This window comes from Lissotriton vulgaris, chromosome 4_1 (assembly GCF_964263255.1).
Source record: "Lissotriton vulgaris chromosome 4_1, aLisVul1.2, whole genome shotgun sequence".
Lineage (NCBI taxonomy): Eukaryota > Metazoa > Chordata > Amphibia > Caudata > Salamandridae > Lissotriton > Lissotriton vulgaris.
This window is the reverse complement of record NC_141691.1, coordinates 1,778,037,326-1,778,053,363: the sequence shown is the minus strand read 5'-3', so window position 1 is coordinate 1,778,053,363 and position 16,038 is coordinate 1,778,037,326. Positions and strand designations below refer to the sequence as shown.

Here is a 16,038-nt window from a genome sequence, read left to right as displayed (position 1 = left end):
TAAAGAAAACATAGCAAATCTCTTACAATCAAGAGCAATGATTATCTGAAGCTACTCTAGAGCAATAGCGGCTCGTGGATGGAGTGCCTCGGCGTGACCAAAGTTTACTACCCTCCAACCTGCCCATCCCCCACCCCGCCTCACCACCCCATGGTACTCCTTCCACGAGCCGCTACTGCTCTAGAGTGTCATCACAAGATTGTTTTATAAAATTAAATCACCATTAAAACATTACGTAGATTGAAGACAATTGTATGAACAACTTGTGCACATTACATTATCCAAGTGGTTAGCAATAAGGTTGCTCATTTGAACTGATTTATCCTGTTCTTTTGCCCCTCCAAGAACTGAGTTTCAAATCATGCATCTTTCACTAACATAACCCCTTGGATGTGCCAGAACAGTGATTCTCATCGGCATATTCAGGTGACTGGGAAGTTTGTTCCCTTCACTAGGGACCTGCACTTCAGTCACGCTTTAGGTATTAGACAGACTATGGGAAACAGAAATATTGTGGGCCAATATATTGTGTAAAGAATATTGAGAACAAAAATATTGTGAAGCTAAGTTTCTCTATGTAAGTAATGTTTTACCGTATATATCGCCACATGTATATGTACCTTGTCGGTATATATATCTTCAAGATACATAGATGTGACGTTAAGAATAGTAAATATATGCTTACCTATTTTGCACTTACCTTCGCTATAACTTGGTCCTCAATATTTTGGCATGAGATTTTGTCCACACAATATTTCTGTTTCCTATATTCTATCAGTGATCCCACGCATGATGAGCAAAAACGAGTCTTTAGATGATGATTCTTGTGCAATTTAAAAGCAGTGGCGGCTCGCACAGGTAAAAACAGTGTGGGGGGGTGGGGGTGATGGAAGTCGACAAACAACGAGATAATATTAAATAAATAAATAAAACCATTTACTTTGCGTGCGCCGCATCGCCGATGCAGTGAAACCAAAGTAAGTGGTTTTATTTATGTATTTAATACTACTTATCCCGTTATCTGTCGACATCCAACATCACCAACCCCGCCCCGACTCACTGCTCTTACCTGTGCAAGCCGCTACTGTTTAAAAGCTGCACCTTTTACAGGTACATTCTAATCCTCTCTTGTACACCAAGAGTTTGGGCACCCTGGGGCAATTCTGACTGTCTTGTGCACTACAGAAATAGTCACTGTTACACTGAACCTTCATATGGATTCTGCCTGAAAAAGCACCCAACATATGATTGTCTTTCCTAACAAACTTTCTTCAATGAGAACATAAGCACTGAATACTCGGTTAATTTAATGTATGTTAATTTTCTTCTTTCACGAACAGTGCCTTTTGTCCTTTCATTACGCGATATTGCATTTCCGTGTCAGATTTGTTTTGCTTTAATTACTATTACCTATTAAGTTCTTAATTTTCTGTTCATTAGATTGGATCAGCATGGCCGCTAGCGGACGGCAGGCATGTGGTTTCTCCGACGAAGTGACTAACAGGGACTTTGTTCTCTGTCACAGCTTGCGGAATAACTTAAGAGAGCAGTGTATTAACACGGAGTTAATTGGAGGCAAATGTGAAAACATCCGCAAGACCCAGCAAGGTAAGACGGAACCGTGGAAACCGACTCCGCTTGACCACATGAACTAATATTAAATCCCCCCCCCCCCCATACTACTTGACGAAGCGCCATTGTCGCGAGCCTTTCAAATTGAGTTCATCGTTCGGTACAATGCGGTGTCCCTGTGAGCCAACAACAGCTTGTTTTGAAGTGTCGGACGACTAATAAAGGCTAATCCCGGCGGGCAACAAAGCAAGCATTAAGAAATCCCCCGGCCATAAGCAGCCACATACCACGGCGTTGCTCTCGTTATTCAGATCCATCTTGCCTGCAAACGGGCCCCATGTTGTTCCGACCGGAAGCTGCCGCTGGCTCTGAATCTTGCGCTCTCCGTCCTTTTGGCGCACTTCCAGCTCCCCTGCAGACACGGAAAATGAGACATGTTTAGAACGCTTGCTAGTGGGCCTTGACAGCAGCCGCCTCCCTCTTTGTGTCTGTCTTACAAGCCCAACCTTCCAAGAGGCCCAGGAGTCAGAATTATTTATGCTTGTTTAAAGAACAACTGATCTTGTCAACCACAAACATGGCGGCACTCTGGAGTGCTCCCTTCTGTCTCACAACGGTAAATTAGAATCTAGCTGCTTATTTCTAGCCACGTTATGCTTTTACAGCACTTCAAAGGTAAGCATCTAGGATGAATGAAAGTTTCTGAAAACAATGGGAAAATGAGAGAAGGTAGACCCAGGGAAGGGAGGGAGAGGGGCAGAGGAGGATCGTGAAATGGGGGACAACACTGGCAGCAGGATGTTAATTTTTCAGATCCTTACATTATTTCAGTGATACATTATTGATATGAGGAAATCCATTAGAAACTAGGTAGAGTCAAACTCCTGCAGAGGAAAGGCCACTGCATCCTCCAAACTCTGCAGACACTCCTCCACGGGAGACCACTTACATTTTATTTAAAATAGTAGAAAATATCAAATGCCATATGCAACTGGTGCGCCAGTTTGAAGGCAGTGTTATCCTTTTTCATGTTATTCGTCCTAAATTTTGAAAGCAGGTCCAGATTAGGATGATCACACAGCATTGGGCAATTACTCTTATGTTCTGGCATTTGTCGGGTTTGAATATCTGTTACATCAACCCCATTATAGGTCCATTAAAGTAGTACTGTGCTTTGTGACTTGGCCAGCAGATGGGCCCATCACCCAGTAAGGGGTCTCCAATGTACTGTAAGACACAGGCCAGCAGGTACAGATCATCTTTGAGAAAGTTGTTTACTGGTAAGGGTCACCCACACATTTTAATCTTCAGCCATTTTTTTGGGACAAAATGCAGCACAGTTCTGAATCTGTAGCCAACTCTGAAATTAACTTTGGTGAAAATGCTTAAGTACTAAGACTGCAAGTTTGCTGTGCATTCACAGTAAGGATATTTGGCTGCACTTCTATAAATGTGTAGACTCAGTGTCTCTCCAAAATATTGAGGGAAGAGGTGTTTCTGCACCCACAGAGCACCACCCTCCTAGCCATAGTGGCAGTGGCAACACAAGCCGCTGTGGTGGTGTGGAGAGTGGGACCTGGGTTCTGAGTCCACTACTGAAGCCCTATCACAAAACTCTTTTGCATGCTTTGTAAAGAGTGGCAGGTGGCAGAACAGTGCCAATGCAACCATTTTTAAAGTGCTTCATATTCCTGCACACTTAACAGAAATGTTGGACCCCTCACGAATGTACCAGCATGGATGTTTGTGGCTGTTTTTGTGTCTCTTGAGTGTTGTAAAATGGATTTCAGTACATCAAAACCTGAAAATATTACATCTGTGGCATAAAGACAGGACATTGATGACTGTTTTTGGTAAGCGTGTCTGTGTTTTTGCTGGACGTTCTTCAACTATTATGCTGTCCATTACGACCCTGGCCCAGATATTGCATCTTCACCAAACTGGCACAAATGTATAAGCGGTGATACGTCTCAGGTTACCCCCTTCTTCTCTCTATAAACACACCACTCTTTGCACAAACCACCTTTAAAAAGGTTTACAATTCTCTCCCATGTCATTGGCATATAACTAGATTTCCTTTGGCAGCTTTTGAGATGAACTGTTACGCAGACATTGGAAAATATGTCACCGCATCAACATCCATTACAATGATAAGCCATTCTCTGCACTCACCGCTACCTGGCAGATTTACTGTTCTAAATCCAGTATATTCATATTGGTACTTGAACATGTTAAGGACAGGTCAGATCATAGCGATGGCCTTTGTTAACATAATAGTTAATTTAATGACTTGACCTGGGTCATTTTCTCACACTTCAAGTAAGGCGTCAGACGAAGATCATTGTGTTTCACAGAGAAACAAGTGAGACCACTAGCATTGAACCAAATAAAGAAAACAAGAAGCAACACAGATGTCAAGATGGATGTTGTTCGATCTGAAAATCTCAAGATTAAAATCAGGTGAGCAGGGGCTATAGGTGAAAGAACCAAAGAAACGATGTGCAGCAAAACATTAGAAAAAAAGAAATAGATACAAGATGATGGTATGTGAAGATATAGGAGAGTTGCCGCCAAGAAAAGAGGAAGGAAAGTTAAAGATGAAAAATGAGGTTAAAGGTGTGTAAGAAATTGGGTTACTGGCTGAGGGGTGAAACCCTACTCAAGCTGAAACCACAATCCTTGTCAGGGTGAAGGCACAAGCAAACCCCAAATTAACCTGTACGCAAACCTATGGTAGCTTGGCAAGAGCAGTCAGGTTTAATTTAGAGGCGATGTGTAAAGTCTTTATACAGCACTTCGAGCAGTAATAAAGTGAAAATACAACACACACAAAATCGACACCAATTTATAACAATATAGAGTCAATTTTAATAAATAAATTAAGACCAAAACAGCAAAAATCCAATCAGTAAAACTGGAGATAATACATTTTAAAGCTTTCAATGAATATAGCACCAAAAAGCACCACACACCAACTGTGAATATCTGGCCCTTCTAGACTGGGACAAAGTCACAAGTCCAGGCTGCCCACGGTGGAGTGCGGGCTGACTTCAGGAACCCAGTTAGGCCCACAGAACAAGATTACCTTAAATACTGGTTGCAAAGAGTTGCAGAGTCTCGCATTGGGGATGTTATGAGCAGCCGAAGTGATAGGAGTACTTAGTCAGACACGCGTCATACAGCACTGGTTTCAAGGAGTTATGAGGCTGCAATGCAATGTTTTGCATTGTCGTCTTGGAGGCTGTCAATGAGGGGCTTGGAACGCAAAGTCCTGCATCGGGGATGTGTCATGCACTGGCTGATTCCTAAGAAGCTGCGGGCTTGTGATGAGCAGTCCTGCATCAGCTTCAAAGCTGCCATCAACGAGAGGCTTGCAATGTGAGGGCCTGCATCGAAGACGCATTGTGTAGCTGCAGTTTCGATGGGGCTGCAATGTGAAGTACCTGCATCAGGAAAGTTCATGCAGCAGAGGTGATGGATTGGGTCTATGCACAGTTTTATCGCACAGCAGAGGAGATGTATCTGTACTGCTAGGTCCACAGGTGGGCTGGAAGAGCACCTTCAGGCCCACTACCAAATGTCCAGCACTGGGGTGGTACCACTTGGTAGTGTTGGACTCACAGAGGGCAGAGTCCAGGTGCTGGGTTCAAAATCCTTGGAGCCTTCTGTCCTTGAGGATCTAGTCAGAAGGCCAGCCAACTAGCCATCTCTGGGGTACTGCGTTCAACATATGAAGGTCCAGCCCTTCAAACCCAGGCAAGAGGGCAGCAGATCAGCATAGCCGGGCAGCAGCGATTCAGACCCGCAGAGTGGGAGTCCTTTGAGTACTACAGCAGTCCTTTTTCCTGGCACAGTCCACAGGTGCGGAAGTATACTGGAGTGTTGGGGGTGGAGGTCCAACATTTAGACCTGATGCCCACTTTGAAGTGGAGGAAGATTCAAGAGATGTCCACCCTCCTGAGGTGTCAGGCATCCCCTTCCTTCTGGTCCTGGCCTCAGCTTGTCTGGAGTCAAAATACACTAATGAGAAACCCTTTGTGTGAGTACTGGTAGTGTTGTAGGTGACAGTTCCTTCCCCTTGTTAACTTAGAGTGCCCTATCCTGCAAACACCGGTCTTCCCTTTGTCTCAATTCCTGGGAGCAATACACAAAGACCAACTGCCAACTAACCTAGTCTTGTGACCCGAGATCGGGCTACAGGTACAGAATGGTCTGGACAAAAAATGCAAAATTTATAAAAGGGACATTTTCAGTATTGTGATTAGAATCCAACGTTACCATTAAAAATTACTTTTAATTACACCAAACTCGATCTGTCTACATGCTCAAATTGGAAGTTTCAGCTTATTAAATGTAAAAAGGTGACTCTAGTATTATCCGATGGGAGAGGGAGGACTTTGCGTAGTGAAAAAAGACTTTAGGAGTTTTTCACAACCAGGATATGTAAAACGCAAAAGTACATGTCCTACTTTTTCAATACACTTCCATCTGGGTTGTTCAGAGCCTACCCTAGTGGTGGCTGATATATAGTAAATCAAAAGTGCAGGCCTTGCAAAAGGTTTATTTGTCAGGTCAAAATGTCTGTTTAAAACAGTAAAAATCGCTTACCACTAATCCTTTTCCCCGCAGTCTATTACAACGCGGTCCTTACAACAACTGTGTTGTAGCAACGCATGCAATTACCCTGCAAGTCAATACAACGACTTGCGGAGGGGTCAGAAGGTGTTGGATTTAAAATCCAACACCTTCCCTACTGTTGCAAAGGATGGAGTTGGAATAGTAAATTATACTATTCCAACATCCAGCGCCCCCCCCTAATGCAAGTCGTTGTACTAGCCTGTGGGGAAAAGGAATCCATTATGAGGAGGCATATTTATTTACAACTGCACACACAGGCTGCAATGGCAGGCTAGAGCAATGTTTAAAAGGCTACTTAAATGGTTGGCACTAATGCCATTTAATTTACAGGCCCTGAGCATAGCTAGTGACACTTTACTAAGTACTTACAAGTAAATAAATATGCCAATTGGGTATAAGCTAATTCAACCATGTTTAAAGGAGAGAGCACAAGCAGTGGTAAAGTGTGCTGAATTCTAAAGCCAGCAAAAATAAAGTTAACAAAACAGGAGGGTTAACGGCAAACAGTTATGGAAAAAACAGAATGCCAGGCCTAACCAGGAGGAAAAATATATATATATATATATATATATATATATATATATATATATATATATATATATATATATATATATATATATATATATATATATATATATATATATATATATATATATATATATATATATATATATATATATATATATATATTAAATGAGGTGAACTAGTGCATAGGAAGCTACTTGAGTTGATTACAGGTGATTATTGGTGAATGGGGTAGTAGAAGTCTTAAGTGATTACTTTATAATTTTTTCTGAAACTGAATTTGGCATTGACTGAGATGTACCCTCACACCTTTTTCAGTGCATGTGCATGCAGTGGTTGACAGTGTGTGGAAACTAGCTCCTATATGTGGACTTCAGTTTTTGTAACCAGTACCTTGTGCCATGCGCCTAGAATAAAGGCAGTGCAACATGGAGATACATAATAATGGTCAAATCTTTCTGGCATTTGTCTCTTCCATTATTCCTTCCGCCAACCTAAGCACATTCAACAATACATCACTCCTTTACAAAAATATCACTCTTTTCCGGGAGTTCTGATAAGATCTACTGAGGAAGCACACTGTGAATGGTGCAAACTTTTTATGCAAACCATTTGCACACATTAGGCTGAGCACTTCTCAAAATAGCAATACACCTGAAAAGCTTCACCGCACCAGGAAAGTGTCAGCGCCCGAAAAAGATGTTTTTGTCATTCCGCATGAAGCGCTGCTTTCACCTGGACCAGATGTAGTAGCCGTTTTCCTGAAACTTCTAATTCCTGATTTGGATCTGAGCCGGCCTCGGCATGCTGATGCGAGGCACACAGGCCCACTGTGCTGAGCGCTCAGATCTCCATCTCACAAGGTCAGCATGCCGTCTCACTTCAGCTGCACGGAAGCCCTTGTTGAATTGCTAACAGTAAATGTTGAGTGGTTCATAAAATGTAATCTTACTGTATGAGTGACAGATTAAGTATGTCAGGTTGCTTGCAATTTCGCCAGAAAATGCTAGGAAATGTGCAGAGTTTCATGTAATGAAATAGCCCGAGGAAACATCTACCGTATATTATGTAAGCCAGCAGGTGCCTGAAGGTCCTGCTTGTGATGGTTTTACATACATCAGGAACTTGCATTGTAAACAGTGTCATTCTAGTCACAATAATTCTCTGTGCTCCAAACTTATAGCATATAACGTGCCACCGTGCTCCTAACTGCAGTTATCTGTCAGATGTGTGGATATCACAACGTTCTCTGCTTTTGAATGTCAGGAAAAGCAGTGGTAAAATGCTGGAGAATGGAGAACATATGCTGGTATGTATTTACATTTAAGTGAAACAGCCGCCATTTTGTTTGCACAAGATCCACATGATTGTATGAAGCTAGGTATCAATTCAATGTAACACAGCGCAAGCCACGGAGCGCTATGAAAGACAAGGCAGCAACTCAGAACTGTGAGCAAGGGACCAAGGAGCAAAGCTTTGCCGTGTTCTGTTCGGTAGACTTGGGGGTTCCTAAAGGTTCTTTTCAATCCGTCCATAAAGATGGCGCCATTTATTTCATCTGCCACCTCAACTACTAGGCAAACACACTCCTTAATAAATGTGCGCTCCCACTAAGCAAGCCCTTCTATTTTGCAACCAGAATCTTAGTCAACGCCAAAAGACACATGCCCAAAGACACCCATGTTTCAACTCTGCAAACATTAAGCTAGTTGTATTTCAGCCAGACCGTGTGCCCAATACAACTCTTCACACTTGTCTTCAAAACACTATACTTCAAAATACCGTTGCTTATCTCTTCCTGCTCATCCCAATGCTGCATTCCACTTGTGCCCCATGTTCCTCTAGCCTCAGGGCCTCATGTGCCTCCTCTGCAAGATTATGGGATTTTGAGTTACTAGAACCACACATAAAAAATGGCCAAAAATGGCCTTCCTGTCCACAAGGTAATCTTTCTGGACAATTTTGCATATGCTCTCAAAGCAAACTTAATTAAGAGTTGTAGGCTTATAGACAACCCCACATTACAGAAATACCACATCACACAAAACGAAAACTCCCACGGTGTAATTGCAAAAATGTTGATATTGTATCTATTCAAACAAAATGTTATGTTTTGCCTTTTGTCTCAGATCCACTTTGCAATGTAAAATGATCATTAGATTGACCCATTACGCAGCTAATTAGTTCTCATTTTCTCGACATCAGACGAATGAACAACTGAGTGGACCCACAATGATTTGAGCAGTGACCATGATGTGAAACTCAGAGTCCTGAAGTGAGCCCATCATGCCACTGACTCACCAGACCAGGCATGTACCAATTTTGGAAGGGCATTATCTTTTCCTGATCACTTTCTCTAGCGTCTGATCATGTGCATTATTTTAAATGGCTGCGAACCCTCTCCCCATACCTTTTCAAACATGACTCTTTTTGCATGTGCTGACTGATTCATTCAATATCTCACACATTTCCATGTGTAAATAATAAAAGATGGAGCATATGAAATCCGATGAGAAATATCAATTGAACTGTCATCTATGCATTCTCGGTCCTCTCAATAAAGCAGAACAAAACACCAGTTCAAAGTGAACAAGAAATCTTGTGTGCAGAAAAGTGATTATCACACTTACATGTTGGGCAGGTGTTCCCACATATATTCTTCATCATATGCATGCGGCTTGATCATAGCATGTGTGCTACTTGTGCAACAGTATAAAGTAGATTATTAGGTATGTTCTCATTGTAAAACAATGAGCAGAAGAGGATTGTGTCTGCGCTACTTTTGAATTCTTGTGAAACCATGAGCACTAGAGCACTTACAGCCTGATTCAACATTGGGAAGTTTTGCGAGTCTGAAATAGCGATTCATAAGGAATCGCTATTCCAGACTCGCAAAACGGGATTCATGTAGGAATCGCAATATTTTTTGCAATTCCTACAGATTCCTTATTTGCGATTAGCTAATTGCTAATCGCAAATAAGGAATAACTCCTCATTCATTCCTATGGGCCAAAAGGCCCATAGGAATGAATGGGGAGTATTCCTTATTTGCGATTAGCAATTAGCTAATCGCAAATAAGATAGCGATTTAAAGGGTGCCAGGGGTGTCCAAAGGACACCCTGTAGCACCCCTTAAATGCAAATTGAAACAGGTGTTGCGCACACACATGTCCAAAGGACATGTGTGTGTGCAACATGCAACTTAGAAAAATGCTTTTAAACGCATTTTTCAAAGTTTTCGCTATTTACCACGAGGTTTGACCTCGCGGTAAATAGCGAGCCGAAATTGCGAATTCGCAATTTTTAAATGGATGATGAATTGCATTTAAGGAATCTCAAATAGAGATTCCTTAAATGTAATTCCTTGCAAAATAGCGAAATCGCTATTATCGATTTTTGCATTTGGGATGATGAATCCCAAATGCAAAAATAGCGCTCGCAAAGGGCCAGATTCTCAGAATCTGGCCCTTTGCGAGCCGATTTCGGCTTGATGAATCAGGCTGTATGTGTGCTAAATGGGAAAACAGTGAGTAGTACAACATTATGGGTGTTGTACTTGTTAAACAGTGAACAACAGAGAACTGTGCAAGTACTACTTGGGAAACAGTGAGCGGTAGAGAATTATGTGTGACACTTGTGAAACAGTGAACAGTACCGCAACACATGTGTGGTACTTGTGAAACAGCAAACAGTACAGAATGATGTGTGTCCTGCTTGTGAAATAGTGAGCTGTAGCACATTATAGGTGTGAATCTTGTGAAATAGCGAATAGTACACATTCTCGGCACAGAAGACCTGCCTGTGATCCAAATGACAGCAAAGTGCGCCTTCATTTTTGAACTTCTCAGACACCTCATGCTCTCATCTGCAGGGCTGAGTATAAACCTGAAATATGACAGCCTCCGCGCGAGCCCTTTGGCCAAACCATGATAAATCAGGATGGCCAGGAACTGATCTTATCCCTTCTGACTCCCCAATAAATCGAAGCTCGCGCGCTCATGCTGTGGGGAGTTGTCACTAAATGAAATTGTGACCTTATCCGATGCGTGAACTTACCTTGCTGACAACTGCATTTGTTCTGCAGGCAAGGTAGGAAAGCAACAACTAAAAATATTAGAGGACATGTCCTGAGATTTTTGAGAACCGTGAACCGAGATATATGTGGAGTAAATACTGGTGGGAGACAGGGTAGTGAATCAGGTGATGTTAGCCTAATACATATATATGCTGATTAGCCTGGGACAACATAACAAAGATGGAGGCATAGAATAAAATCAATGTTTACAAAATATGTTAAATCGCTTGAAACCATGAAACTTGGCAGAGGCATTGTGTTAATAAGGTTTTCCCCAGGCTGAGTAAAGATTTAAAACACGTCTTTCCTGAGTTAAAAATCATAAGGCAGCGTTAAGTCAGGAAAAGTTTTTTAGCCTGGAAGTGCAAACAATGCAGGGCTTTACGACCGCTAAAAGGCGATGTGTACAAAATTCCATTTTCCAAGTCAGATGTTTGCGACCCATTCTGAATTGGAAACAAGAGGGGGCATTAAAGGGGTCTCCCCTCCTATTCAAAGTAGCAATGGGATGTATCAAAGTTTTGTGTCTGCAGTTTGCTTCAAATACAGCAAATAGCGACACGCAGGGGTGCAAATAGACCCACATTTTGGTGGGGGGCTAACACTTCCAGCAGTTGGGCAGAACAAGAATTTCCAGAAGTGGGATTGGATCTATCCTTATAGCCAATATAAGAAAAAGAGGTGACAAACCTTGCAATTTAAACATATTTTTGACCTGTTAGACCATGTTTTTTGTAGATTTGACCCTGTTCCTAGGCTATTCACAGTGATCTTCAAAAAACAGGTTGAGTGCACTGACAACTAGAAAACTGCTTCCACAGAGTTTAATCCAAAACACATAAGACACGTTTTCGCAAAGTTATTTCAAGACAGCATTCTTTTTGTCAATTCACTGATCCCTTCTGTGGCAGGGCAATTTGCTTGAGAAATATTTATTATTGCAAGTCCAGACAAATGCTCCCATCCCATTAATGACTTAAAGTATAATTTGACTTTCCCCAATTGTGAAAGTCGGTGCTGCTTTTGTGTCACAGCCATACCAGAATCAATTTTGGTAATCTAAGAGAAGGTTATGTTCTTCGATGAATGTAGCTATTTGTTTTAGAAGACGCTTTTATTAAAAGATTTCTTGATATCTCTGGCTGGGTTAGATGCAGCAGTTTTAATGAGGATAATGTAGCATATATGAGCAGGACATAGGTCTGCCAGTGATCGTGCTGGTCTATGAGGTTTTGTAGCCTTGATGAAGTCCTGTGTGCTCACAGGGCTAAAGGTAAGTGACTGTAGTTGTTTTCATGATGTATTCTAGTAAACTGCTCAGCACTGCTGGAACTGTGATTGAGCAATGATTGCACAATAAAGAGGGAACCAGGGGGTCTAAAATCATATGGAGGGTTGGTAGTAAGGCAGGTGTACCAGGCACACATCAAGGGCCTTTGAGGCCTTTGACTGTGCTGCCAAGGCACCAGGATGTCCTAAGGTACTAACACTTCAGGTACTATTGTTAGAGGATACTTTTTTCATCTGAACTCATCTAGCCGTTCTGTTCTTGTGCTCTTTATTCTCTTCGTCATCTCTCCCTGTTCAGATCTTCTGTGTCATGTTAGAGTCTCTTGAGTACGGTCTGGTCATCAGCCCTAGGTCATCCCTCCACGAGATAGGGCAGATTCCTGTAAATTAAGGCAGGCATCGGGTATCTTGGTCCAGCCAGCTTTCCCTGCAGCCTACTACTGTGTTATTGATCAGAAGAAAAGAAGATAAATCCATGCTCCTCGCCATATAGATGATGAGCAGTGGCCATTCCTGTAAGTGTGAGCTGTGTAGACATTGACAATTATTGGAAAGAATATCCATTTAGTTTAATGTTTATTTATTAATGATTAAATTGAGACACAAATATAAATCAGTTTAGTGTCCATGTAATGACACATTTATTTATTTGAAATAAAATAGTTTTATTAAAAATTTATATAATGTACTAAATTGTATTCGTTTAATACTTAAAGAATGTTTTCATAATTTACAGATATTTAAATGCGTATTTTTTTTTTATATTTGAATTATTTTAAAAATACATTAGTAATGGCAATAGCAAATCTGACCCCTCTGAAATACAACACTTTCCATAATGTTGATCGGAGTGGAGTGAGAATAGTAAATCTAATCTCGCCAAAGGTCAACAATTTTCTTCCCTTCGCTCACGTTGGAGTGGGAATATTACATTTGACCCCTCCAATTGTATTATTATTTTAAACTTTAATCTGTAAATTAAATTTAATATAATCCTATATATAGTAAAATCAATATACCTACCTGTTTTTGGTCGACAATATTTCTTTCTTGATATTTTTTACATTATATACACAGTATGTAAAAATTATATTTTGGTTACCAATATTTTTTGTGTGATATTTGTGTATCACAATATTTTGGTTGAGAATAGTGAAGGGGCTGGTGGTGAAATTACTTCACCTGCCTAATACACAGTCTTATGTGGAGTTAGCATTGGGCGAAAATGCCAGACCGGACTACAGGGCGGACCGTGACACAAAGTTTAATATTTGGAGACCTTGTCTTCTAAAACTGAGAACCCAGATTCCTCTAGATGACAAGTCATGCAAATGGCCGGGCAAATTGATTATTGTTTTGGACTTCAATAAGCCTTAGGCCTGCGCTCTATTTTATAAGGCAAAACCCATGTTGGCTGAAAATTACCATAAATAAGTCACAAAAAGCCTTAATTGAAGGATATGTAATGCATTCTTTTTACATAACTAACAAATCAGGTGTCAAACTATTTCTTGAAGTCAACATTTAATACTGATGAAACTTTGCCAAAAAAATGAATACGTTGGAGTTCATCATATGGCCAGAAATGTAGTATACAAAAATCTAGATGAGGATGTTAGATTCGGTTAGGAAACAATCTGTATTAGAGTTTCTGTTAAGGTTAATCTCTCAAACTTGTTGACAATATTGTATCTAATGTCCTGCTGATTTTTGTATAACTTGTTTACCATGCAATTAAAAATTTGTTATTAATAAAATACGGCCGGGGGGTCTTGCGACCTCCCGCCTTCCAAAGATAACCATGTTTCATGTTCATGTGTCCGGGGGTTGGTGTGGGCAGTTGGGGAGGGGGCGGCAGCCAGTCGCTGACCATGTCAAACAATACTTTTGTTCTCAATATTGTTTGATATTCTGGCTGGCGGGGTGTTATGTTACATCATTACATTTTTCGCATGACCCTCATAAATATTGAATACATAATGTGGACTACCACTTCACAGTTAAAAATGTGCTTCTTTTAGGACCATTTAATTTGGCTGCATTGTCAGAAACTTGACAAGAGCTTTTATTTTAAAGTGTTTTGATCCCTTATGCCAAATTCCTCATGACCCTGGACTGAATTTTCAGTTACATGCTGGTGAAGTTTGCAGCCGCGGCCTGTGAAGGGAGTTCCTTGGGGCAGAAAGGTGAGACGGGGAGGGGCAGAGTGGGGGTGCTAAACACCGGAATATGGATAATGTGAGGTAAATAAACAATTTAATAAATAAAACAAATTTTGTAGCGCACCTTGCTTCCCATTTTGAGATGCAGGGGGCGCTCCGAAATTTGTTTTATTTATTGAGGACAGGTGAAACAGACATGAGGTATTCTCCCACCTCCCTTTTCTCAGTGAAGGCGCAAGAGATGCAGTTTAAAGGAGATCAAACAGAAGACTATTACCTGCAAACCCATCAGTGCATTTGTGTCTCTGGAGATCTCACCAAAATGATGGAAACCAGTGACATAGCACTTCCACTTGTGATATACCAACAGAAGAAAGAGGTGGAAATTTAAGTGGGGGAGGGTTCAATTCTGACATTGAAGTCAATTGCTCTCTATAAGAGCCATGCAGAGCAATAAATGGGCGAACTCATTAGGGGTCAATTTGGCTGCCTATAGCCAATGACACATCTTAACTTACTAAAACACCAACTGGCAAATCAATGAACAATTTACTGTAGAAGGTGAAAAATCTAATGCCACAGGTTATAATCTACTTCTTCAGGTATATTCTTGTAAATAATGTATGATATATAATAGAACCAAGAAACTTACTACTGCTGAATAGTTATCTTTAGCATCCTCGTTGATCAACTGACACCCAAGTCTACTCTCTTCTCTATGTATTTTACATAGTTCATATGTAGAATGCATATATCCCCTGCATCGTAGGTAAAATATGGAGTATCAAAATAGGTAGGATGTTTACCGTAACGAAACAACCAAACAAATTGAACAGCTTCTGATAAATAAAAACATTTACCATAATAAAACTTTCAATAAAAGTCACCTGGTGAATCAAGGAAGGTATATTCTCAGTGCTTCTTAAAGACCTCATATGAGACACGAGTTGCCTATTTCATGGCAGTCAAAGTGTTTATGCCTTAAGTCAAGTCCTTTAGGTGAAACAGAATATACACATTCTTATAAGTTTGACTATTAGTTAATTCATCAAACCCCATCTAATCCCTTTTTATGCCCTGAAATTTGAATGATAACTTTAAGCTCCAATAAATGTCAATTAGTAAAATAAGGTATGTAGAGTGAGTAAATGAAGATTTCAAAACGCAAATTCTGCCCATTTGTATACACTTTTCAGAAAAACGGAGAGGCAACAGCCTAGCTAGACCTTTGTCTGCCCGTGGCGGTCCCTGCGTAAGCCTCTCTGTAGCGACCACATGTAAGAATGGGAGGGGGAGTGCTGGGTATTCCTGCGTCTGCTACCCCACGATGGCTACAAGTAAGAGTTGGGGTAGGCTGCTGCCCCCAAAACTCATGCCACCCTGGGTGGACCGCCCTCCCCCTTGCTATGCCAGCTAACTTAGTCCAAAAATAACAGTGTAAAATTAGCCAGACGTGCTTCGGGATAGTTAGCTCTTCATGTGAGGATATGTACACACATGTTAAACTATATACAACATTGCAGCGCATTAGGATAAACTCAGCTGAGTACTTGCAAGGCTCCTCTGGGCGCTTGCACAAAGCATGCACAACAACACATAGATTCCTACCTGAATTGTGATTCATTTCTATAAATCACTCCTCAATTGCCAAGCAATGGAGAACCGAACACTCAACTCAAAAGAAAATACAAACTACTTCTACAGCAGCCCCATCCACATATTCAAGGCACACATACATCTTTAGCTAGACCAAGCTCAGTTTACTTTCACAAATAG

The 16,038-nt window shown here is 41.0% G+C and overlaps 1 protein-coding gene across 1 annotated transcript in view; it reads right to left on the bottom strand.

Annotated features, from left to right (window-relative positions):
- ZFPM2 (zinc finger protein, FOG family member 2) overlaps positions 1–16,038 on the bottom strand; it is a 604,418-nt gene that overhangs the window by 289,313 nt on the left and 299,067 nt on the right. The window contains exon 4 of the mRNA XM_086966105.1: positions 1,860–1,984. Coding sequence (XP_086822231.1) covers positions 1,860–1,984 — 125 coding nt within the window. The remainder of the gene's footprint in view (positions 1–1,859; positions 1,985–16,038) is intronic.